Raw genomic sequence first — 27,769 nt, 5'->3', positions numbered from 1 at the left:
GAATATGCTGTTTTGAGCCAAGAACCCAACGGCCTCCAAACGGGCTATCTACCGCTGCTCAACTACCGCGCTGCATGTCTGGCATGATAGAGCAGCAGTCTAACCTAACTATCCCAGTTCATGATTTGCTACTACCTAATGACAATGGAGCTGGCACATTAAAATTTCAAATACTTTCTTTCTAGAGTATCATAAACTTCGAGCGTATGCATGAGCAGCAGGATAGATTGCGCTGCGTTGAATTTTGCTATCTGCAGTCACGGCTCTGTAGCTAGGAAGTCAGCGAGGCAGATGAAGTGCGCGCCACATACAACCATAAGTACTTGAAGGACGCGCTAACCAACCAACGGTGAGAGTTATTTGACTTTTACATGACTTCGTTCTTAGAAATATAATTTTTGGCCGTAATCATTAGACCCATGAGCTTTCTGAAACGCCTTTCTCAATAATCTCTTGCTGTCTTGTCGCAATATACTAGCTAGGAACGCCAATATTATCCTATATTTGCCATTTATTCTTTATTAAGACAAACTGACTTAAATGCCTACGTTGAGTCTTATATATGAAGCTGAGATCTGAGGCACTCAAAGACTACAGATGTCAGCATGTCATCAATATAGCATACCAGCACATAGTTTTTGAATTCGTCAATTCACAGAGGTATCAATTGCTTAGTGCTACACAGCAAGGCAAGAAAGCTCAATCGTAAGCATTCACAGTTTAAACCTTCGTTTTGCTTTGTAAGTTGGGCGGTCAGTCATCTGAAGGCGCAGTTGTCACTACAGAGGCAGTCTGATATGTATTTGCCGTAAAGCGATAGTGAAGCTAAGGATTTTGATATGTCCTTACGAGGAACAGCCGATACAGTGTTGACAATATCGAAAACGCCATCGTCATAGACTTAATGGAGAGAAGCGGTGGTTCTTGTGGGGAAAGGAGGAAAGGCTGGCGCTATCTTCTGCAACCCTTGCAGAAGCACGGCTCAGTGCCAGTAGTGGCAGGTATATGGGAGTGAAGGAGATAGAAGGAGGGAGAAAGGTAGAGAGTCGCCATGGCAGCAGCGGAGCAGCCCGGCCAGGAAGACCCAGTGGCTTCAACCGGAGGAGTGGACTGGTAATAGACCTTAGGAGGTGGCCCAGCAGAAGCGAAGTTGAGGCGGAACAGGAGGCCCGAGGTGGCGAATAGCCGTTAGGCTATTCATCTTTTAAGAAATTTCCTAGAGTCTCACCGAGAGCCCCGACGAATCGAGGTACCCTAAGACACTTAGGAAGGCTGATAACTGATTACGACTGGGGAAGAGAATGTCTTCCTGTCGTGAGCATGGGAGCCCCAGGCGGGAGAACTCCTGCAGAAGTCGGCCCCGGTGCTGCAGGTGAGCAGGGCAGGCCAGCAGAAGGTGCTCCGGAGTCTCTGGGTCACGCAGGAGGCACCGGTTGGCGAAGTGGCTTTCCCGAGGCGGTGCCGGTGGGCTGCCGTTCAGTAGCAGCCAACCCGTAGTCGGAGAAGCAACGAAGTATATCTTCGTGGGAGGCCATGCTCTGGAAGAGGCCGTGGAGGCCGTCCCAGGAATACCCGTTTATCTGGATGGCAGGCGATGATGTGCCGGCGCAGCCTGTGTCGTGTGAAGTCCGCGGCCGTTACAGCAGGGCTGAGGGGGTCGCTTGAGTGGTGGGCCCTGCTTGCGAGAGTGCCTGCATCTTCATTGCCCGTGATGTCTACGTGCGCCGGTAGCCAATGCAGGAAGAGTAAGCTTCCTGCATCCTGAAGGGCCGCCAGTCTTGAGGAGAGCAGTGCAACCCCAAGGCTAGCCTTGTCAGGGCTTTGCAGGCAAAGCAGCACCGCTTGGAGTCGCAGAAGATAGCTGCCGGAGTCGTTCGTACGTAGCTCCTCTGCCAGTAGGTCCACAGCAAGGTGGAGTACTGCTAGCTCTGTTGCGGTAGAGCTTGCATGTCCCAGGAGACGGCATAGCTTGCTCTTTTGTAGAGCCGGTGCAACGCAGGCTGCTGCGGATGAGCCCGTCTCCGGCACCATGATGATGAGCCCGTCTCCGGCACCAAAGAAAATATTAATGTCACGTTCTTTTGTTTTTATTATGAGACATCTGTCTCAATAGTATCATTTATTTGTGAACCCATAACACTATGTTCTCATTGTACGTAATCTGTTGTGAAACAGGTGTAACATTTGCGTGTACAGAACGAGAAAGAAGTTGGTTAACCGAGGGGCCCGATATTTGTTAATCATATCATAAGAAATCTGCAAACAAAGACTAGAAGGACAACACAGGCGAAAATACTTGTACTGACTAAATAAAATAAAGAAATAATAAACCAGTGGAATCGAAAGTGGATGGAAAAACAACTTCCCGCAGGTGGGGAACGATCGAAGGACGATGCGAAGGATGTATGATCATTCCCCACCTGCAGCAAGTTGTTTGTCCATCCACTTTCAATTCCTATAATTTATAGTTTCTTTATTTTAATTAGTCAATACAAGTAATTTCGCCTGTGTTGTCCTTCGTGTCTTTGTTTGTTGGATTCTTATTATATGATTTGCGTGTGCAGGAAATATAAATAATCTCTAGAAGGTACCGCATACCTCATATGTTTAGCACCTACCAGAAGCGAACATTCAATGGGCAAACTAAAATATATTGTTTTGCTATATCGCCGCTGCATCGTGGTTAGCTTATATATAGTGCCACTTCTTTCACAAAGTTAGAGCTTACTTGTGAACGACATGTTCTACGCCCTATACACAACCTTGCTTCTTTTTTGTGCTTTTTTACATTGTTCCGATACCCTCTAATTCATTTCTACGGTTAGCCACTTGAAGTCCTCTAGCTGCCTGACTAAGAGTAGTTATCACACGGGATCAAATATCAAGAGGAATTTGTCGCTCTTGGGGGGCGAACATCTCCAATGAAACACCAATGCGTTAGTCTTTAGATGACCGCCACCTCCTGTCTACAACGGTGGGAGTCGTATATGCTGCTCTGTGTTTTTCGCACTGTTCTGGCAACTGTGCAAGCCGCGTGCAAGCTGGAAGCAATGTGAGTGTAAACTAGTGGGAGGCAGTGGCAATGGTGAGAACGTTTGCGAGCAAGACAGCTCAATATCGGTTCACGGGCATTTCACTAAATCCCATTGAATGAAAAGAGCCTTATGACCACTCAAGCAAGACAACACGCGTTCTTCCGCTGCTTTATCCGTGGGTGTCACTGTTGGCTGCCTATTTGCATAGCCCACTTTCTAAAATTATAGCCTTCCTGATTTCGGCTATTCAATCGACGCCCTTTCGCTGAAGTATAGTGATCACATTTTCAATTCCTAAGGAATTTTGAACTGTCTGCTGAAGCACCTCCTAATTATAGATGCTTTTGTAGCGGAAGTAATTTCCTCCCTTTTCTGCTCATTTCCATAAAGGAATCTGATTGTTAACAATGTTTTTTTCATAGCTGCAGAAAAAAGAAATATGAATAAACAAATATTTATTTTGCATAGAAGCTAGAAAATTAGGGCTAATTCACTTTTTGTTGATAGGCAACACCTTGCTGTTAAGATGGCTACATTAGAAATCATATAATTTTATTCACCAAGTGCACTTTTGAAGCACTGTCCTCTATTTAGCGCTTTCAGTGGACTTCGTGTTGCACTTGTCGTACCTTCAACAAGTGAGGCTTTTCAACATATGCATTATGCAGGTGCGTAACGCAGCGTTCATTACGGGAAAGAAAGGTACTGATACACATTGAAGTATAGTTCATATATCGTGTACGTTACAGGTAATTTTTCAAATATTATTGTATTCGTCAGTGAGAGTTCTAGATTCTGAAAAAAAATTATCGCAGAAGCGCGCGTCCGCCTTTTTTCCTGGAGTAAGGGATCAGGTCTCTTTTTTGTCTGCAGACACCTTGAAAGCATACCTGAAAAAAATAATGTGCGATAATCCTTCAGAATAACCTTTCATTTATTTTTGTATCAAGGGCATAAAAACAGTTTCACAGGGGTGCTTTCTTGGGATAGAGGTCATAATATTGTTGCGTATCTTTCCACACACAACAATACCTTACCATCATCCTTACCATCAATCCTTACCATCAATACGCGGCGAGTATGTTCATGCGAACACCCCGTCTTCATCACTACAATGTCATGAAGGAAGAACAATTCACGTATTTCACCAGGCAATAAACATCTTAAGGTAACAACAAGGAAGCTTCACACCGGATGAGAATTCCAGTGAAGAGGACAAGCGTCGACTGCCAATAGTTGTGATATCCTTTCTAGAAGCAAATTCCAAGCCTATAGTAAAGAAACGAGTGTGAGGGATTTATAGTATTTTATGCCTCAAAATAACTTGTCCGGCTTCTTAGAGTGCTTTGATAAGTTGGCGTTATAGAATTTTAGAAAAGCGCGGTTATTAGTGCAAGAAGGCTCCTTAATGTAATCTCATACCTAAATTCCCGTTTGTATAATGCTTTCAAGAGTTGATAATACAAACGCACACTGTATTTCTTACTTTTCTTGCATTGCATCTAAGTTACATGCCTTTAGTGAAACTCGATAGGGCTAATACGAGGTGTTTTACGCATATATGCTTACTGCTAAAAGCATTTTAAAACACGGTGCCTTAAAAATTAATGAGTAAGCAATCCTTTGCAGAACTAAAGAAATGTAATTAACTACAAGGACCTATCAACTAGCAAGCGATTTGATACGTATAGTCTGGGGATAACTAGTTGGGTGATAGCTTTCAGGCACACACAAAGCGACTACAGGGCGCCTAGTACAATCAATGATACTTTCTTCGGTTGCGAAAAATTGTGAAGAGCCTTGAATGTCCTTTCAGTTTGTCAAAGAAGTGGATGCCGGAAATGCTCGCAATCAACTCAAAATCGCGTTAACGTGGTGCAAGCCCCGTATCTCGCACGAGCGATTCCAAAAAAGATAGACAGTTTGCGCATGAAGTGTCGTGATCACCACACCAACTTTCTGGAATCTCAAGGAGCAGCTGCCATCTCATAAACAAGGCGATATAGATTCATTAATTGATTGATATATTGACAGATTTATTTAGTTATTGATTGATCAAATTAATAAAAAGTTGGGGTGCTTTTCATGCTTACATCCCAAACTGAGAATGAGGCACGCTGTAGTCAGGGACTCTCTATTAATTTTGACCACCTTGCATATTCAACGTTCGCCTTAATCTACGCGCACGAATGTTTTCGCGTTCTGCCAACATGAATACAGTAACTTCCGGCTGTATGAGTCCCGCAAGCTCGAGTTGCGCAGCACACCGTCGATGGCCACTGGGCTATCATGCCGGATGAGCACAAGATGCGATAAGTGAAATGCGGACAAGAAGTTCTGTACAAGATTTGACGTAATTGTGGTACTTCATTCGTAGACGAATGGACAACACGTCTGACGTACCTCCTGTGTCAGCACTGCCGCAAAATGCACCATAAGAAAACAATGCCTCCTCGCACTTCAGAGTCATACATGTGTGGGCGCCTTGCAGTTCTAGTTCTCACATAGTAGTATGGCAAACCTTGTTATCATTGCACATGCTGAATTACCGAGCGTGTGCAGATCTCATGGCGAAGAAGCCACGTGTCAGCAAGCCATTCGTCATGTTTTCTTATTAAGAATTGTTAATATCCAGATGAGTGGCAATGCATGACGCTAATGATGAATTACTTGTTTTCCTTTCTCTTGACATATATTTTCATTATTCGTGACTTCTTTCATGCTATAAATGGGCCTTTTGCAATGAGCCATACCTATTGTCAGTCATTGTTTTTCGTAAACACTTGTCATGTGTCTAGATTTCAAGAGGTAACCTTATTTCGATAAAAAGTTAACAGCTACCCCTATAACCATGCTTCTGCATAAACATAACTATTTTAGATATGTGTTATTCACCTTTTTTTTAATTAAACACTTTCAAGGGCCGTCTGGGCAATTTTTGCACATCTCTGCAAGGTATCCTGCTGAATAAAACGCTATTAAATTACGTACGTTGATACCGAAATATTTATTTCAGAAACCAGGATGGAGTCTTCAGGGTCTTACCTAATTTCTGAAATCATATTTTAACATAGTTTAAGGTAGAGTTTAGTTTCACAGATCTCCAAGATTAACGTTTCTAAGCCCTTCCATACTGATGTGTATTATAAATGGTGTAACACTAGAGATAGAAACAAATATTAGAACTGGTTAGAGCGTTATATTCGCGTATTCAAAGAAGTGTCGACTCCGCCCGCCCCTCCTCCACTATATAAGCACAAGAATACCTCAGAGCTGAATGGAAGCTACGACCCGCAAGACAAATTTCAATCCTTGAGGTAGAAATATAGTTAAGTGTAGCTGTCGCCCAATGCTATATACATTTATTCAGAAGAAGCTAACGGAAGGCCACAATGGCGTAGCTATATCAAGCGGGTCCACATCATCTTCCTCCACTTTAGTGAAGCCACACTGTGGCGGCTGTTTTGTAACATCACCCCCGGCAGTAGGAGCACTGTCCCGGTGCTTAATCTACACATTTTTTACACACTTTAGTCTCGCAACGTGAACGACGTCACTTGCAGCCGACGATGACGCTGAGGGGTCGGCGGGGACGACTTCATACGTGACATAGGTCACTTGTCGCACCACGCGGTATGGGCCAGTGTAGCGCGACAGCAGCTTTTCAGAAAGGCCCACACGTCGAATGAGTGACCAGAGAAGCACCAGAGAGCCCGGAGTAAAGTGCACGTCGCGATGGTGGCAATCATGGAGGCGTCTCTGTTGCTCCTGTGAGGCCTAGAGACGGGTGCGGGCGAGCTGGCGCGCGTGGTCGGCGTGTGCGATCGCGTCGCGGGCGTATTCAGTGGCTGAACGTGTGGCCGAGGGCAACAAATTGTCTAAGGGCAACGCGGGTTCTCGGCTATATAGGAGGTAGAATGGTGAATAGCCGGCGGTGTCGTGACGCGATGAATTATACGCGAACGTCACATATGGTAAGTGAAGATGCCAGTCGTGGTGGTCGGTCGCAACGTACTTCGAAAGCATGTCGGTGATGGTCTGGTGCAGGCGCTCCGTGAGGCCGTTGGTCTGTTGGTGGTAGGACGTGCTGAGCAGGAGCGGAGGATGTCCTCGACGACTGCCGACAGAAAGTTGCGGCTACGGTCAGTGAGTAATTGGCGCGGAGCACCGTGCACTAAAATGATGTCATAGAGCAGAAAGTCAGCAACCTCAGTATCACAACCTGTCGGAAGGGCTGTGGTGATTGCGTATCGCGTAGCATAATCAGTAGCTACGGCGACCTATTTATTTCCGGAGCCCGAGAGAGGAAATGGTCCAAGCAGGTCTAGACCAACACGGAAAAAGGGTTCCGGTGGGATGTCGATGGGCTGGAGACATCCAGCTGGAGGTGTGGAGGGCTTCTTTCGGCGCTGACAGGGCTCACAAGCGGCAACGTAGCGCCGCACGGAGCGGGCAAGACCCGGCCAAAAGAATCGACGTCGTACACGGTCGTATGTGCCCAAGACGCCCAGGTGTCCAGCCGAGGGTGCGTCAGGAAGCTGTTGGAGGACAGTCGAACGCAGGTGCGATGGAATTACGAGCACAAGTTCAAGGCCGTGTGGATCGAGATTGCGGCGGTATAAGGTCCCCTCCTTAAGGAGAAACATCCGGAGAGAGGCGTCGCCAGGCGTTGACTCCAGATGGTCGATGAGGGCTCGTAATGAGGGATGACGGCGTTGCTCGTTGCCGATTTCAAGCAACTGCGACACAGAGAAAACGCAAGCGATGGCGTCCGCATTCGCCGGGTCATCGACGGAGTAGCGGGACAAACAATCGGCATCCTGGTGCAAGCGTCCCGTCTTATATACCACGGAGAAGGTATATCCTTGCAGGCGTAATGCCCAGCGAGCGAGTCGTCCCGTGTGCTCCTTAAGCGAGGATAGCCAGCAGAGCCCGTGGTGACTAGTAATGACACAGAAGGGGCGTCCGTACAAGTATGGATGAAACTTCGCAACAGCCTACACAAGAGCGAGGCACTCGCGCTCTGTGAATAATTGCGCTCGGCGGGTGATAGAAGTCGGCTGGCATAGGCTATAACAGGATCATGTCCACGCTGGCGTTGTGCTAACACTGCTCCTATGCCGTGACCACTGGCATCAGTTCGAACTTCCGTTGAGGCAGACGGGTCAAAGTGGGCCAAAATTGGAGGTGTGGTAAAGAGAGTAGTGAGATGCGAAAAAGATGCGGCATGGTCAGGTCCCCAGGAAAATGGGGCGTCTTTCTTCAAGAGGTCGGTAAGGGGACGTGCGATGGTCGCAAAATCCTTCACAATGCGTCGGAAATAAGAGCACAGCCCTACGAAACTGCGAATGTCCTTTGTAGACTTCGGAACAGGAAAGTTCGTAACGGCGCGAATTTTGACCGGATCAGGTCTCATGCCTCGGGCGTCCACGAGGTGTCCAAGGACGGTGATTTGGCGGCGAGCGAAATGACATTCTGACGAGTTCAGCTGGAGACCGGTGCGGCGGAACACGCCAATAATCGCCGAAAGACTGTCTAGATGTGTGTCAAAAGTGGGCGAATAAACGATGACGGTCGTCCAGATAGCACAAACAGGTGGGCCACTTGAACCCCAGAAGCAAAGAGTCCATCATTCGTTCGAAGGTGGTGGGTGCGTTACAGAGACCGAAAGCATCACTTTGAACTGATAAAGGCCGTCAAGGGTAACAAATGCAGTCTTCTCTCGGTCCATGTCGTCGACGGATATCTGCCAGTAGCGGGACCGTAATATACATTTATTCAGAGGAAGCTAACGGAAGGCCACCATGGCGACGCTATATACAGCGGGTCCACGTCGTCTTCCTCCTCTTCAGTGCAGCCACACTGTGGTGGCTGTTTCGTAGCAATCTTACAGTACACATACAGCATTTTTCATAAAGTTCTAGAGGAAACTTGAGCGTAAGTACCTACGTTGCAGAGTATAATTGATCGTCGCAAAGAAATTGCTGGGAAGAAAGTTGCAGGGGGGGCATAACGTTTTTGCTTACCTTGTTAAAGCTACACCGCATGTAATCGAGCATTCTGTGAAGAGCGCATTTGTGTTCAGTCTCTGTGAAAGCTGCACAGCACCTCATCTTCCAGTGCTGGCTTAGTCTTTGTTCCTGTAAGGTAAACATAATAAACTAATTCAATTCATTTTACCTTTTTTCTTACATAACTATTTATTGTAGGGCGCACGACCTCACAAGCCTTGACCAGAAAGCAAATTTTTTTTGCGAGCGTGTTCTATATCTTTTCTATGCCGTAGGCTGTGTGCAGTTAACGTCAGCTCACGTGTTCATACAGGCTCACTTATTGTACGTGTACTTAACCACACATCGCACTGTCGTATGAAATCGCTACAGTGCTCGTATGGCAGGACGAAAACGGTGGTTTTCTATGAAAACGACTTTGCTAACGTATCAGATGCCTACTTTTTACCTCCCACCCCGATAACTTCCGCCACTTGATATGAACTGGCACACACATGAAGAAATAACTACACTGCCCTTTCTAATTCACGCATTGATACATCCTCCGTAGATAAACTTCCGACAAAGTAACGATGAGTATAGTATCACAAACTACAAAAAAACTACATCGCTGAATCAAAAATGCTCTAATAGCCTCACATTAAATTAGATTTCACTATTATTGTAGTACAGCTATAACGTTTGCCGCCAGATTCGTTGTAAATGCAGTATTGCGAAGATGCTGTTTGTGCGAAAAGATGCAGTGCGCACTAACGTGCTATAAGCGACATTGGTACGCATTTTTAAAGAGTGTATATAGAACACCCGTTTCGATGTTGCTACTATAACAAAAAAAAATAATCGCCCAAGCACTCCGTACAGACGGTCAACTAGCGACGCTGAGACGTGCGGCCCCGGTGCTTATCACAGGGTTTATCCAGACGTTGCATGAAAGCCTTTCTCAATTATAGGTTACGTCTTTGTGTTTCTTAATGAGGTTACACACACGTTTGATTTCTCGAGTTTGCTCGGCGGTGAGGATAGCAGCATCAGCCCTCCATAGACGCGTGGGATCTTTCAAAATAAAATTGCTTGCAAATTACGTGAGACCGTCACGTAAGACAATGAATGGCTCATACCCCTTTAAGCAATGGCACATACCTCCGTAAACGCGGCCTCCCCATTACGAACACAGGATATAAATTTCTACGCTGGTGGTGGTAACAACTTTATTGAGATTCTGCTCAATAAAGTTGTTAGGAATGATGAGCGCTGACGAAGCCAACTTGTATGATGAATGGCGACGGAGCCAACTTTGGAAGACGACGGCGACGACGAAAGCCTGAGCACGAGCGGATCTGCGCAATGGCGCCGGCGGGCGCCAAAGAGGTAGCTGTGGAAGAGGACGACGACGCTCGAGCCATTGCTGATTATGACAGTTTTATGCACATGGGCGCGGACAGACGCATTATCGTTTCGCCTAGCCATATGAAGCTTCGCTTTCCTAATTTTCAGTACAAGTGCTTGCATATTTGATCACTTCAAGACCACTCAGCTCCATCATAACTATATGTAGCTATCTGTTGAACGTAGAATTATCGCTCAAGTGTGGCATGTAAACAATAGTTTTACAACTAGGAAAACTGGGCATCATTTGATTAAATCACGGCACGTTAGCTCTTCGAAACAATTTTATAGCGAATCAGCGCTTTTTCACATTGCAGAACGGCGCCTAACAATTCTCTAACGACTGCGGCGGTCGAACTGGCCGCGTTCCTGCTCTTCTCGAAAAAAGAAAAGGTTTTTATGGGTGATCTCATTGAAAAATTCTTGCTTTTACAGAGTAATTCAAGTACTTAAAAAAAATGTCCCGTGTATTTTTTTCTACGTTTTCGGTTTCATCGTATGTATAGTGTGAAATATATTGCGAAGGTGGTTGCTGTAAGTGAATAGTTGCATTTTTATTGTTATCAAAGCTAAAGTTCAAATAGTGGCAACTTGAGGACAATAACAATCTGTTCATAAGTTAATTCTTGCGTGGTGTGTTAATAATGTGCGATGATAGTGAATAATTCAATAGCATTCGTAAATATAATGAAGGGGAATAAAGAGGCTACCTACAAATGTTCCTACAGTATCACCTAAAGGTATCACAGATTTCGTTTGTCACCGATAGAACCGCTTAGACGTTGTTTTGTTTTTACTTGCTGCCAAATGCAGCGTGAAGTGCACCATTGTAGGACCTAATAAATATAAATTCTTCACACAATAGCCTAACTTCCCCTAGTGTGTCCACAATTTCATAGTAAATTTGTCACCGGCGCATAAAGCTAAAAATCCTTGGTAACTTGGCTAAATTTACTGTCAACGCAAGCATTTTTTTATTTCTCTGTAGTTGCTGTCCGAAAAGCATGAAACGCCGAGATTTTCTATTTATAAAAGCTATATTGTTGCTGAATCAAAATAGATTTTTGCATTCTATATATGCATGTTCATGTGTTTACAACTAGAAATCTAATTGTGCTTTGCAGATATCTCTACGACAGCAATGTGGCAATCTCGTCTTAATGCCGAAGCATTATTGGTCGCATGGTTTAGTGTTGTTACCCAGCTCCTCGCACAGCGTTCTAAATATACGCGTGCAAACATGCTGGCGCAAAGCTGTATGCGAGGCAGCCTCAGCCCTGCAGGAACATCGCCCCGGCATCTACCAGACATCTCAAAATGTTGACTTGATGAGAACCACCACCCGTGGTTTTGAAGGCCTCGCACATCAGTCCTACGTACGACGTTCGTATAGAATAGCGTCTGACGTTCACTGTCAATTCCCTCAAAACCGATTTATGCAGAGTGGTGTGGTACGCGCACAACTTCAATGCAGCAACACTGCTGTCATGACCTTGTAAGAAGTAGGAGGTTGAACACTTCCCCGCTTGCGCTGCTGAGCCAAGTTGATTGCGAGAAGCGGGCATGTGTTTGCTTATCCATAGGAATTAGGCTAAAGGAACCTATATCACGAGCAGCGTTTTCAGAAGAGTAAGAATTAACCATATATGACTAATTAATAATATACATATGCCAAGGGGATCTGACCCAGGCAACCTTTAACACCCCAACTCTGTAGAGGGGCGTTAGTTTAGCATTCCTCTTTGAGGAACTATCAGGCATTGTTAGGAATATCATTGGCCTTAGTAAGATTAGAAGAACTGGTGAGGCTTATACGGTGATGACCAATGGCGATATCTTCTGCTATAGAGATCTCCCAGATAAGAAGCAATATGGGGTAGCACTCATGCAGCTGCTGGGGTAAGGAGCTTCTTTAAACGTCTGCTTAGGCTACCACTCATCACAGATACGTGCCAGAGTCGACGAGTGCCTGAACAGGTACGCCGTCTATTTTAACGTCAATTACACTTCATTTTGTGGGCACAGAGAGATGATTTGCTGCACTAGTCGGCAATGCAGCACCCCTTCCAAGGGCTGCGTTTCCTAGTTTTCCGAAAGGGTGAGGCCAAAAGCCACAGGAGACGCAAGGCGATGTGGCTGTGGCGAACGGGAAGATAGGCGACGTGTTTGCGGTGAACCAGACTGGTGTCCGCGCTGCGATGGTGAGCGGCTGTACGACATGTTCCTAACAGTGTTGTCGGCGCTGTTAGACTCGGCGGTGGGCGAAATATTGCGGGCGTTTCTATCAAAACGACTAAGGTTGGTCGCATGCCAGGTGTTGAGGGCCACAAGTTGCGACAGTATCGGGCGACATGACCAATGCGGCAACAGGTGACGCATATCGGTTGGTCGTCCGCAGACCTCCACTCAGTCGGGTCGCGATAACATGGAGAGAAGCGTCGGGGTGGAGTGAAAATTGTAGAAGGGCGTTAGTTAGCTCTGGGATTAGCGACAGCGCACACAGAATATAAACCAATACTTTCAAGTTCCTGGCGAACGTAGCTTGTACGAGGGGAACTGAAAATATTATAACATCTGGACTACGGAAACAGAAAGCTCGGGCGCCATCGCATGCAGTTCACGTCTAACGATTCGCACCACGTCTTCTGATGGCGACGCATGCCGCTGTGCGGGTTGATCTTCACACTTCGACGTTGCAGCAGTACTGGGAAGTCTGGCAAAAGTTTCAAGACACGTCGGCTTTTGGCCTGCTCCTATTGTCGGCACTCTTTAATTATTGCATCAACTGTAGATCAGCTTTTGTAGATGAGATGATTAAACGCGTCGTTAGCAATGCCCTTAAGCACGTGCCCGACCTTCTCAGCTTGTGTCATGTCGTGATCGGCTTTACGACAAAGTGCCAGCATGTCCTGGATATACGAGACAGGACTCCGTGGGGGATTGGGCACGGGAGGCCAGTTCCTGCTTTGCGGCAATTTTGCGGCGGGCTGGTGGGCGAAACAACTCTGTCAATTTCTTTTTGCATTGGTCCCAGCTGGTTAGCTCCTCTTCGTGGTTTTCGTATCACACTTATGCCATGCCTATTGAACAGAACAACAGGTTTGCTAGCATAAGCGTAGGGTCCCACCTGTTGATTCCACTTACGCGCTTGTACATAGCCACCCGCTCTTCGACGTCGGCGCCATCGATCCCGCAGAAAGGTCTAGGATGCTTGGGTTGCACAACTACAACCGAAGCTGACAGTGACGTAGAATGCGACGGTGAGGCAGGAGGCGGCAACGACGATCCCCATTGCTCACCGTCATTCATGGTGCGGACGGTGATGCGCCGTCCACTGCGGAGCTCCGTTTCCAGCCGTGGTACCCCGAACCTCTCACCAATATGTTACGGGGATGTTGGTAGCATAGAAGATTGTATTTACAATATATATCGAAAATGAGTAAGCGTTAAAATGGCTGACACCAACAACACGCAGCAGCCAGCGTCCCGCGATCTTCTTCCTCTCATCTTTCATCCTTCTGATCCTTCTGCAACAATATATATATATATATATATATATATATATATATACACGAGAAGAAAGGGGGTTAACCGAGGGGCCCGAGTTTTATTAGTCATATCATGAGAAGCCCACAAACACTGACACCAAGGACAACATAGGGGAAATTACTTGTGCTGAATAAATGAAATAAAGAAACGATAACTTAGTGGAAATTAAAGTGGATGAAAAAACAACTTGCCACAGGTGGTAGCCGAACCCACAACCATGTATATATATATATATATATATATATATATATATATATATGGTTTGTAACAGCCCACCCAAGACAAGGACAACAGAAGGAATAAATCGACGGCACTGCGCTGACTCCCAACTGATATTTTACTGAAGATATATCTAACATATGTATAGGTGTCATTTTATAACCATGACATGCACAAGATACAGAAATGCATCGAGGCAACTATGACAAACTGACGCATAATCAAAATTGACATAGGTAACGCAGTTCCTTGTCATGAAGATTGATAGACGGTTCATTGATACACGCTTTGTCCCTTATCTTTATATTCTGAGCTTCGGCGATTTCCCTTGCCAATTGGCTTACGCGTTTAAAAATGACACTAGCTTTTTGTTTAATTCATGGGACAACCGCACCACTTGCAATACTCCCGGAGATGAATTGGCGCAACCCCTTGGAGAGAAGAGTTCATGCTCCCGAAGTCGAACATTCACACATCGCTTCGTTAGTCCCACGTACTCTCGGCCACAAGATAATGGAATGGCATACGCAATCTGCTTACTACAAGTGATGTACCTATTCACATGTTTGACAGTGCACTTTCCCTTCCCTTGCTTTTCCTTCAGCGAATTATTAAGTAACGGGCATATGCGACCTATTTTATGTTCCGCAGAAAAACGAACATCAATGTTGCACCTTGAACCAACGTTCTTAAGCCCATGCGCAAGCTTGTGTACATATGGTACATCTGCGTTTTTTTTTCTTCTTATGTAGCTTGAATACCTTGGTCATTGGTGCTCTTTACGCGGCGAACCATACTTTCACTCAAAGATGAAACGATCGCTTCGGGGTAACCAGCGTCCAGTAAAGGATTTGACTGATCAGAAAAGCAGCCTTCGCCATATGCAAACACGGCATTTTTAATGCAGCATTTAGGATAGTTCGCAGCGTGATCGGGCCATGCTAATTAACGCATGGCATGCGTACTGCGAGGAATGGCATGCGCCGTTGAGCAATGTAAATGTTTCCGTGGTACGATGTAATTGCGAAACGCGAAAAGATGAATTGAGTCAACGGACCCAAGACAAGGCTGAACGATTGTTTCAGTAAGGAGCTTTCGCCGTATGCATTTTGTACAACTCAGACTGGTGATGGCCGAGAACCCGATGTGCGACTCCTGTGGGTGCGAGGAGACCATCGAGCACCTATTGTATACCTGCCCTCGCTATGATGTCCAACGCCTCTCCCTGCGGGCAACTTTACGCAGACTCGACTCGAGACCGTTCACCGAGTCAAAGATACTCGGACCATGGCCACACCCACCACTGGCTCGAAAAGCGATTCGTGCACAAGTGCGGTACTTGAAGTGCACGGGCTTAACAGACCGTTTATAGTGTCCTTGTGTATTGTGTCCCTCCCACACGTACTCAGTACTTACTCTCTCCCTTTCTTCCTCTTTCTATTCCCCTTTCCCCCACCCCCAGTGTAGGGTAGCAAGCCGGATGCTGTCCTGATTGACCTCCCTGTTTTTTCTACCCTTGTTGTTTTTTCTCTCTCTCTCTCAGACTGGTGATTTCAATTTTCGTTCGTGAAATGGCGGTGTCATAAAACATGTCTTTCGCATTCCCACATGATCGCATTGAGTCAGATTAGCGGGGATGACAGCGCCATGCTCACTTCATTGGATGACTTAATGCGAAAGCAGTCATGCGTGCATTACTTTGCACTCAGGCACGACACACCGTGGCATCCCCGTTAAGAGCCAGGAGGCTAAGCTTGACATTTCGACTAACAAAAGATCCGTTGGAAAATATTTTTAAGCTCCTAAAGTCTCTAAAGTTTATTATTATTTTTAGATGCTACGTGGATGTCTCTCTCAACACAAGCACAGGAATTCGAACGTCAGCAGAGAGATAGCATCTTGGGGGATTCTTGTGATTGATATCCGGAAACTTCATAATGAAGAAGCCATTGAATCTAAAGTAAAACTCATTTAACAATTCATATAACAGTTGCATTCCAAATAGAATATTCAGTATATAGTCCTACCGTTAAACTATACATCATATCTTTGTTCTTATATAGCATCCTGCAGTACTGTGCCGGAGTGAGCAGTGCACCTGGGTAGACACCTTTGACAGCATAGGACTTGTTTGCCTTGATTGCCCAACATGATCTTCCACGGCGGCTGTAAAGGCAAAAAGCGACACACAGCAGTATACTTATTTAGAAAAATAGTTAAAGCAAAGGATTCCGCTTGTTTTGGCACATATGGATGCAGTACTAAAATTTCTTGCATTGACTAAAGAGCGAGCATATTTTATAGTGTTGCCTTGTTCCACGACATGCAAGAGGTACTATTGATTGTGGGCAATATGAGCGGGAACGCAGGAGCACGTGGAAGATAGCCTCGAACCCTGCAATGGGCGACACGTGGGGGCTGCCGTCAGAAACAAAGTGGTAAGAAGGACGCTGTTCTAATAGCGTACTGGTGGCACGCCCACCATGCGTCTATATATATACGAAGTGCGGGACTTCGCATCGCCGGCGCGCATTGATAAAGCTGTTTGATATTGCGGTTACTTGTCACTTTGTGCACCGAAGCGGGAGCAGCAGCACCACTGTTTTGAAGCTTAAACATTCTAGAGCTACTTCGCTGGGAAATCTGTCCGTCTCTCTGGAACGCGGGACACGAGGCGCTACATAAGATATACATTAGGTCCTACGGTGTATATCTGAATATACCTTACGCTAAACGCAGGAACGGGTGCCTAAGAGCGTGCTCTCTAAATAAAGCATGAATGAAAGAAATTACTCGCTGTAAGTTACTGTGCACGTAACCGTCTCATGGGTTATCGGTGGCCACTGAAATGCCGCAAGCTGCCGTTTTGTGCAAACGCAGGCGCGGTGGGAGTGCCGACAGTTAGCGGAAGAGCGTCCTCCTTTCCCCTCTGTTTTCGACAGTGCCATCCGCGTATCGCTCTGATTCGGTTTCGCGGCTATTTGCCACACGCTCGCTTGTTCCCGCTCATACTGCTCACGATAGTGCTGCCAGGTGCGGTAAATTTTCTCCCGATAAGAATAAAACATTTTTTTCAGTTCGCAAATATGCCTTTTAGGGGGGTGTTTTTTTGCAGATGGCAGAACTATAGAACGTTCAGAGTCGATGTATTCATTTCAGATAAATCGACATAGTTCAATTATATACTTGTAACATTAACGAGGAGTAGAAAATGGCGGTCATGTTTCTGTACCTTTAAGTAATATATGCGTCCTGCCTATTGTGCTGTTTCCTTAAAGGTCGTCAGGAGAACACACCTAGGAAAGGCTGATATTGAGATGTACTCATATATTTTAAAACCGGAAAAATTTCCAAGCTGCTATCGAAGAACGTTTAGTACATTGTAAACCGAAACTTGCCTGCTTGGTCGTTGCTAAGGGAATATCTTTTTGTGTCTTTCTTTTTCCGGTTTTCTATTTTTTTAGGTAAATACTGTTTCTGTTTGGTTGCACATAAAAGAAAGACATGAAACAAACAATATTAATCAAGGAATCAAATTGTATTCTTTAATTTTATATGCCAAATCCCCGGTTTCATTGAGGCACGCCGTAGTGGAGTGCTCCGCATTAATTTTGACCACCAGGGGGTCTTTGACGTGCCCACAATGCACCGGACACCGGAGTTTTTGCATTTTGTCTCCATCGAAATGCGTCCGCCGTGTCCATGATTTGATCCCGCGACCTCGTGTTTAGCAGTGTAGCACCATAGCCGCTAAGCCGCCGGAGCGGGAAACATTAAATTATGAAGGTGTTAAGGCCACAATTCTTACTATTACGCAAAAAGTGATTTAACATGGCACTTATGATGACTCTAGACAAAAAAAACTGGTGTCGTAAACTAGGTTCAACACAAAGATATTTAAATGTGTTTGACTGATATTTCAATGGATATTTCAGTAACATTATTGCACTTTTCCGACTGAGCTGTATTGCAGACTTTGCACACCGTGTTAAGAAATCGTTCACTTTAGCACATTAGAATGTATTTAGCCTGATATGATTTCACCGCATGATGGACTCCACATTTTGTATTAGTTATTCAGTTATTGAGTAATAACGCCCCATGAAGGTTAGAGTAACGTAGTGCAAATATATTCTTTAGCTGACGCGGAGCTTGTCACTCGTTGCAAAATTAATAAAATGTATGCTAAGTCTGGGCGGTTTGGTTTATCGTCTTGTCACGGGATATTGGGGCTGCACAAAAGGTGTATTCAGTTTTCAGTCAAATCTTCAGAAAACGTGAAAACGAATGAAAAGATACCATTTGTAGTTATCGTTTGCCTAGCCTTCAGCCGTGTATGCCGAGTCATTCTGATTGAATCTAAATTCGTTAGCATTAGGAGTGACATAGTGGGAAAAAGTGTATATGTGTGACGTGTGGGAGTCCGGTCACGTGATAGGCTCAGAGAGGGGATGAGAGGGCTTAGAAGAGCGCATATTTATTTTATTTATTTCTATATTCATTTATTTCAACGGCTGGAAGTCTGCTCCAAATCACCGTAAGTTGCGCTTCGTACCTCGAAGAAGGAGGGCCTGTGCCCAGTGAGCTCCTGCTTTCCAATGTGGTGAACGCAGTTTAACTCACGGATCCAAGAGAGCGAGAGAGAGAAACTAAGAGGGAAAGGACCCACGATCCTAAAGAGGTTTCACTTAACGCTAACACGTCTCTCTCCCATTTACTGCTAAATCGCCACTGAATTTACCCCCGGGCTATAAATACATCAGGCACTTACCGCAGTACATGACGAATTTCCATCTTGTTGCATTCAGAGAACTTGTAGCGAAGGTGGCCACCGTCTACATACGTCATTATGTGACCACTTGAAGGAGAACAACCCAGCGAACCAGGGTGATTGCCTAACTGCATGTTTGGTGGAGTTCCGTCGTGCGATGCGCCCATGCTAGCCAAAAAGTCAGAACAATGTAAATAATATCTAGTAAATCTCCACACATAAGCATTCCATGCAAAGAAAATCCACGCATATGTATGTAAAATGTAGTTACCAAACACAAATGACTGCGTGAAATAGTTTGATATTCGCCCTAGCGTTGGCATCCTTGAAGTAGTCTTCGGAACATTTATGAAGGTACTCCAGCAGAGATACTGTATCAGAGTATCAATATAGCTATACCTTTCGAAATAAATAAAATAGACTGTGCCTCTTAGTCGAGCGTTGAAAGCAGTAATATTATTTATATTGCGCTTCCGAGTAGGCACATGAACATATATTATATTTAAGTTGTATTGTAATTAAACGGCACTTCGCCTGCCCGCATGGGCAACCATTGAGGCTAAAGGTATACGAGTAGGGCCATGTCTGCGCCGGAAGACTTTCTGTCCACCCAACAGTGCGCGAAATATTGTATCTTAGATCGACTGATTATACATATTAAAGATAGTAAACGTTACCTTTGCTGGTGCAGATGTTGGGTCCACTGCCAAGATTCTACCATAAGATGCCGCAACCCTGCTCTAATGCACACCATACCTAACGAAGCAACCACGTGCCCGCCTCCGTAACCACCTATCATATGCTCCGGGGTGTCTCACCAGTGAGGTCCAGTGCTATTCAGCTACACAAACGTGAATGCTGCAGAATATTTGACCTCTTCATACTACGAGGTAAGTGCCCAGAAATTAACGTATTTCATTTTCTATCTTTTGTAGGGCCGGTACCCTCTGGCTAAAGAAATCACCAGGTAGATATTACGGCGTGGTCTGCATTAAACGCAACCCTCATTCGTGGCCTCCCCCGGTTAATTAGTTTGGTCGGCCCACCCTGAGACATTTGTATCCCGAATAGCGTTTGCACGAATGGCCACGTCAGCCGGTCGAATCGTTTCCTAGGTATATTGTACACTTTCATGACCTCTGCAGACGAGTGAATGCATTCTTGCCCGAATCTGTTAAAATGAAAAACATCATGGAAAACATTGCCGATGACGTGTTTCAGATGGCGCTTTTAAACACCCGAGCAGCGTAGCATAGGCGATCAATCTGTATCACAACTGCGACAAGCACAAGCTCCGAAGACTGCGGTTCTTGGCTCGTCGCCTCCTTGCGAACAGTAACTTCCCAGGCCTCGCCAACGCTTCGGACCAATCAACACGTCTGCTGAAAGGTAGACGCATGGCAAGGTCACTGGTATATTTCGCTAATAAGTAGCGCTACCTGCCACCTACTCCTTACGTGCCACCTACTCCTTACCTGCCACCCGCTATTCGGTAGGATCATCATCATCATCATCATCATCAGCCTGGTTACGCCCACTGCAGGGCAAAGGCCTCTCCCATACTTCTCCAACAACCCCGGTCATGTACTAATTGTGGCCATGCCGTCCCTGCAAACTTCTTAATCTCATCCGCCCACCTGACTTTCTGCCGCCCCGTGCTACGCTTCCCTTCCCTTGGGATCCAGTCCGTAACCCTTAATGACCATCGGTTATCTTCCCTCCTCATTACATGTCCTGCCCATGCCCATTTCTTTTTCTTGATTTCAACTAAGATGTCATTAACTCGCGTTTGTTCCCTCACCCAATCTGCTCTTTTCTTATCCCTTAACGTTACACCTATCATTCTTCTTTCCATAGCTCGTTGCGTCGTCCTCAATTTGAGTAGAACCCTTTTCGTAAGCCTCCAGGTTTCTGCCCCGTAGGTGAGTACTGGTAAGACACAGCTATTATATACTTTTCTCTTGAGGGATAACGGCAACCTGCTGTTCATGATTTGGGAATGCCTGCCAAACGCACTCCAGCCCATTCTTATTCTTCTGATTATTTCCGTCTCATGATCCGGATCCGCCGTCACTACCTGCCCTAAGTAGATGTATTCCCTTACGACTTCCAGTGCCTCACTGCCTATTGTAAATTGCTGTTCTCTCCCGAGACTGTTAAGCATTACTTTAGTTTTCTGCATATTAATTTTTAGACCCACTCTTCTGCTTTGCCTCTCCAGGTCAGTGAGCATGCATTGCAATTGGTCCCCTGAGTTACTAAGCAAGGCAATATCATCAGCGAATCGCAAGTTACTAAGGTATTCTCCATTAACTTTTATCCCCAATTCTTCCCAATCCAGGTCTCTGAATACCTCCTGTAAACACGCTGTGAATAGCATTGGAGATATCGTATCTCCCTGCCTGACGCCTTTCTTTATTGGGATTTTGTTGCTTGCTTTATGGAGGACTACGGTGGCTGTGGAGTCGCTATAGATATCTTCCAGTATTTTTACATATGGCTCATCTACACCCTGATTGCGTAATGCCTCCATGACTGCTGAGGTTTCGACTGAATCAAACGCTTTCTCGTAATCAATGAAAGCTATATACAACGGTTGCTTATATTCTGCACATTTCTCTATCACTAGATTGATAGTGTGAATATGGTCTATTGTTGAGTAGCCTCTACGGAATCCTGCCTGGTCCTTTGGTTGACAGAAGTCTAAGGTGTTCCTGATTCTATTTGCAATTACCTTAGTAAATACTTTGTAGGCAACGGACAGTAAGCTGATCGGTCTATAATTTTTCAAGTCTTTGGCGTCCCCTTTCTTATGGATTAGGATTATGTTAGCGTTCTTCCAAGATTCCGGTACGCTCGAGGTCATGAGGCATTGCGTATACAGGGTGGCCAGTTTCTCTAGAACAATCTGTCCACCATCCTTCAACAAATCTGCTGTTACCTGATCCTCCCCAGCTGCCTTCCCCCTTTGCATATCTCCTAAGGCTTTCTTTACTTCTTCCGGCGTTACCTTCGGGATTTCGAATTCCTCTAGACTATTTTCTCTTCCATTATCGTCGTGGGTGCCACTGGTACTGTATAAATCTCTATAGAACTCCTCAGCCACTTGAACTATCTCATCCATATTAGTAATGATATTGCCGGCTTTGTCTCTTAACGCATACATCTGATTCTTGCCAATTCCTAGTTTCTTCTTCACTGTTTTTAGGCTTCCTCCGCTCCTGAGAGCATGTTCAATTCTATCCATATTATACTTCCTTATGTCAGCTGTCTTACGCTTGTTGATTAACTTCGAAAGTTCTGCCAGTTCTATTCTAGCTGTAGGGTTAGATGCTTTCATACATTGGCGTTTCTTGATCAGATCTTTCGTCTCCTGCGATAGTTTGCTGGTATCCTGCCTAACGGAGTTACCACTGACTTCCATTGCACACTCCTTAATGATGCCCACAAGATTGTCGTTCATTGCTTCAACACTAAGGTCCTCGGTAGGATATGGAGAAATAAATTGCCGACGGTGCGTCAGTGTACCGTCATCCGCATCCTCTAGGGGCTCCTCTCACGTAGACCAACATTGTTACAAACCATCGTGCACTGCGTGAAGGGATGCAATCAACGGTGGCTCCCCCAATCACTTGGACTATACTCGTTGCTGCAAAATGTGGGCGTGCTCACGGCAACGAACCTATTTATTTTCCATCTGGCCGCTGGGGACATATTACCCGGTATTTAGCTGAATGTGTGTTTAAACTCCTCGTTTTAGTATTGTCGACTCTTCGAATAATCCAGCGCAACGACAAGCATCATGCTACCTATCACAGGCGATTCCTAAAAAATTCCGTAGAACTAAAAAAATGATCACCCTGCATAAAAAGATAAGGTGCGTTTTCGTGACACGTCAGTGCAAATTCTGCAGTGCAAATTGAACTATGCTCTTATGTTTCTTACGGCTAAACAGCGCGCATTACTCTAAGAGAAGTCAGAGGTCTGCCCGGTACACGCAGCACAGTCACAGCCCAAACTGGAGGAGCGGCTTCGTAGGAGCTACATTTTAGGCACCACGCACTACAAGATCTTCGCGGCGAAGTCTCTTCATGTTGTTTTTCGCGCCAACTATTTGAATGATCTGCCCGGCATCGATGGCGCGCGGCGTTTCGGGCTGCGGCTTGTCTAGCTATCTGCTCAGTCGTCTGCTGAGCCCGATGTCCCCTGGTTGCAGGCGCGCCCGTAGCTCTATGCACGATTAGCTTCTTCAGCAGCGGTTCGTACGTTGTGAAGAAGTGCCATAACTTTTAGCGCAGAGTTAACACAGGTATCCAGACTACATGGTGCACATGTTACATCCTTTGACCCGTGGCACGGTAAGTTGCTTTTAATGATGATGATGATGATTATGATGATAGTGATGGTACATTGGCATCCCCATTGAATCGGATCGGTGAGAAATAGTCACCTAGCCTGCCTCAGTTAACCACGTCCAGCTACAATAAACATGCAACTGCTATAAGCAAAGTTTCTACGTAACGGTGTTTGCTACACGGTGCCACATCACATCGTGTATCAAGTGGCACAATACGATGCTAATGATGCTGATTAATATTTAACGACCTTGCCCTTGAAACGGGACGGTGACAGTCATCTAGCCTGTTTGAATAAATCATGTATGCGATACATGTCTTTCGTTGCATAATATTTATGCACCTCATAATATTTCCTTCCAAAAGACTTCTCTAACTGGTACTGCTACCTCTGCAACTTCTACATGGTGTGCCACTTGATGTAATAATATGGAACTGCAATGCAAATGGCGCACGTGTGGACGCCACGCGGCGCGCACCTCACATCGCAAGTCAACTGGCACGATACGAGGCTAATTATGATGATGATGAGAATTTATTGACATCCCCTTTTTAACGTGACGGTGACATAGTGGCGTAGCCAGCTTGATTTGACAAGTGGCACGATAACGTGCTAATGGTAGTGATGAATTATGATTTATTGGCATCCCCTCTGAAACGCGGCGGTCACATAGTCACCTAGACAACTTTATTTATGCAGATGCATAATACATATTCTTTCTAGCATTCTTGTATACATCCTTAGCTTTTGTTTCTTCCTAAGACCTAGTTTAACTGCCTTGTACGTTACCTGTGCATTTTTACATGGCGTTCTGCCTGGCCTAATGATAGGCAGCTGGAATACGAGATATACACGTAATAATAATAATAATAATAATAATAAAATTTAGTCAAGTCAACTCACAGGCTCAGAGCATCGGAGCATCGTGTGAGGGGGGATTACAAAGATAGGGGCAAAGTCGGGAGCCTGAGTAACATGATTATACAACGCTTATTGACGCTTAGTACTGATCACTAAAAGGAAAGAACTTCTTTATACAATAGTTACTGACACGTTCGTAACCAGAAAATATGGCGGTTACTTCAGCCCTAATTGAAACATAACAGCGCGGTTTTGATGGGCGCAGCAGGGAGAACGACACCGGCGAGCGCTGACTTTGACTTCGTTTAGAATGTGGCTTACGAACTCGCCCAAACGTCTATTTTAACGAGTCTCAGCCCTAAAATGAGGTGAATTACGAATGTTGACGATGTGTTCCGGCAGACCATTCCAGTGGATGATACGCTACGGCAAGGCGGATGAATTATATGCTAAGGTTCTACCAGGAATGCGTTGGAGGCTTGAATGGTTGTTTAAACGAAGTAATGAGCGGTAAGGGTGTACAGGTGGCAGCGTTGAATGACTGTCATTAGATACTATCTTGTGAACTAGGGAAATTAGTGCGATTATTCTCCGTGATTGCAATGTAGGAAGAGAGAGCGATGATTAATTGTTTGATAGGCTCGAGTGACACTTGTAGTTCATGAAAATGAAACGTGCTGCATTATTTTGAGTCATCTCAAGGAAATTTATTAGATAAGCCTGAGGGGGGGGGGACCAAATGGGTGATGCGTATTCGAGCTGCCGATGAACGAAGGTTGGATAGGCGACCTCACGGGTTGTCGCTGGAGTTCCATGGAGATAACGTTTTAGATAGTCTAATGTGCGTGATGCGTTAGCTGTTAATTTCTGTATGGGAGTGAACCAGCAGAGTTTTACTCGTGAAGTGAACGTCAAGGTATGTATGAACACGCATGAGACACTAAATAATTGCTGAGTAAGTAACTCTAAGAAGAGTTACATGATTTTCCGGTTAGACGTCATTACCTTCCATTTATCGATGTTAAGTTACTTTTTCCATGATGTGCACCTAGCGGTTACATGGTCGAGGTAACCTTGAAGTGCTGCGTTATCTGCAGATGAACGTATTTTGTGGTAAATAATGCAGCCGTCGGCGAACAAGCGAATCGTTGATTTAGTGTTAGATGGCAGGTCATTAATTTAAATGAGCAACAGCAACGGACCCTGGACGCAACCTTGAGGGGCACCAAAGAGTACATCGCTAAGTGGAGACGAGTGAGCGTTAACAACTGTGAACTGCTTGCGAGATGACAAAAAATTCCTTATTCATGATGTTGTTAATAAGTTGAGGTTAAGGGAAGTCATTTTAGCCATTAAACGTGAATGCGCGACGCAATCAAATTCTTTTGAGAAATCAAAGAACATGCCGCCAGTTTAAAAGTTCTCCTCTATAATTTCTAGTAGTTCCTTACTAAATTCCAGTAATTGAGTGTCATACGAGAAGCCTTCCCTGCACCCATACTGGTTAGCAAAAAAAAAATTATAAATATCTAGATGCTTCGCAACACCTGATACAATGATGTGTTCCCGAATGTTACGTGGGACGGATGTCAATAATAGTGCGCGATAAATAGATAGGTTTGTTTTATCACCTGATTTGAATATAAGGATAATTTTTCCAATTTTTCACTCCTCTGGAATATCTCCAGTTGTTAGCGACTCACGAAAGACATGAAAGAGGATACTGCTTGAATACATAAGTGTTCTTGAAAATTTTTGAACTGACTCTTCAACGCCGGCGGAAGTTGGTGTATTGATATTGTTAATCAGCGTTTCAATACCAGTCACACTAATTTCTATCGAGCTATTGTATTGGTAATCTATATCAGGTAATAAAGGAATAGCGGGATGGTCTTTCTTCGTCAACACTGAGGCAACATATTCGTTAGAAATATGCGGGTAATCTTCTTGATTGAGTGCAGCAGCGGTGTCATCCAACAAGGAAATAAGAGCCGTAGTACCAGTAGGCGATATTTCGTTCCAGAATTGTTTTGGGTTGTGCTTCATAAGCGATTGAAGATAATGAGAATATTATTTAAATTAGCTTTGCAGATGGCACTGCAATACTTTTTATCGGCCGTTTTGTGTTTCTGCCATGAAGCAAGTTTGCCAAGGCGTTTGGCAGCTTTGAAAAGTCGCCTTTTCTTGTTTTTAGTACTTGCAACATCCGGTTAAACCACGGTTTATATGAGTTCACGCGAAATGAGTGTAGTGGTATATGAAAGTGCATCAATTCCTGCAAACGGTGTTTAAACAAAGCCAGTTGTCGTGGACGGAACGCTGGAAAAACGTCGGAAGGTATGGGTCACAAGAACGTTGCAAGCTAAGCCGAGATTAATCGCATTGAAAGCACGGCTACAGGCGAAATACGTTTATAAGTTAGTTCACATGTGCATAAGAATGTGGAAACATAAAATGAAGCGGGACATGATCGCTAGATCCTTCAGAATATGAAATATCGCTAATGATGTCCGGGAATGACGCGAAGACGAGGTCAAGCATGTTGTTCTCACGGGTAGGTTTATGCAGTAGTTGTAACAATGAAAAATCGAGAGTTAATTGAAAAAAATATTACCGTGACTAGTCCGCGAAATTAAGCTAGACCAATCAATTTCGGGGTAATTGAAGTCGCTAACTAGGTATATACTTGCTTTTGCAAGTTTAGCTTTTAATTCTGCGAGGTTATTGTGCAGATCAGAGGTGAATGATTGGGGAATGTAAGGTTGTCTATAACAGACTCCGAAAAGGTGTTTTGAAGTTGGCGATGTGATGCGAACCCATAAAATCTCTAATCTGCTAGAAATATCAATGGGAAAAGAAGTTATATGCCTCTTTACTGCAATGAGCACCCCAACTCCCCTTTTATCATTCCTATAATTTTGATAGATAGTGAAGTTACTCAAATACGGCAACACTTCGTCGTTCCTAATTTCATGGGGCAGCCACGTTTCGGTTAGAAATAAATCTCAGATTGACAGCTGTCCAGATGAGAACAAAGCTCGATGCATCTAGGAAGGATGCTGCGTATGTTAGTGAAGCATAAAGATAGCGGCGAGTGTGCAGTGGTATTACGGTAAGGCATAATTTTTTCTTTCCTGATGACAGGTGTCGTCGAGTCACACCTTTCCTTTGCCGAAGGCAAAATTACGGCGTTGTTAACGGCGTCGTACACGTACACGCTGTCATTTAATTTAGGCTTCTCGAAGTTGAGCTTGGCCGGATTTTTTTTGTTTTGGCGAATTCTAGCAGCTTTTTCATAGCCAGGCGGGTCTGGAAGGAAAACTTTTCGCGCAGTGTGACATCAGTTCCTTTGATCTTGGAACTATTTCCAATGATAGGTGTTTGTCTTTATTGAAAGAGAATTTGACCATGGCTGGTCGGAATTTATTGGTCTCATATTTGCAAATGCGGTGTGCCCGTTCTATTTTGGTATAAATCAATTGTAATATGTAATTTTCCTTGCACAGGTCAATGACTTTACTTTGAGACTTTGACCACGTCTCACAAACAACATCGGTAATGCCAAAAAAAGCAAGTTGTTG

At 44.9% G+C, this 27,769-nt stretch overlaps 1 protein-coding gene across 1 annotated transcript in view; it reads right to left on the bottom strand.

Annotated features, from left to right (window-relative positions):
- LOC142563296 (venom metalloproteinase antarease TserMP_A-like) overlaps positions 1-27,769 on the bottom strand; it is a 65,585-nt gene that overhangs the window by 10,104 nt on the left and 27,712 nt on the right. The window contains exons 8-11 of the mRNA XM_075673850.1: positions 18,972-19,139; positions 16,228-16,366; positions 9,062-9,175; positions 1,573-1,761 (exon numbers count right to left, since the gene is read on the bottom strand). Of these exons, the coding sequence (XP_075529965.1) occupies positions 1,573-1,761; positions 9,062-9,175; positions 16,228-16,366; positions 18,972-19,139 (610 nt within the window). The remainder of the gene's footprint in view (positions 1-1,572; positions 1,762-9,061; positions 9,176-16,227; positions 16,367-18,971; positions 19,140-27,769) is intronic.

The sequence above is a fragment of the Dermacentor variabilis genome, chromosome 11 (assembly GCF_050947875.1).
Source record: "Dermacentor variabilis isolate Ectoservices chromosome 11, ASM5094787v1, whole genome shotgun sequence".
Lineage (NCBI taxonomy): Eukaryota > Metazoa > Arthropoda > Arachnida > Ixodida > Ixodidae > Dermacentor > Dermacentor variabilis.
The sequence above is the reverse complement of the archived record's forward strand: the minus strand, read 5'-3'. Positions and strand labels throughout refer to the sequence as shown.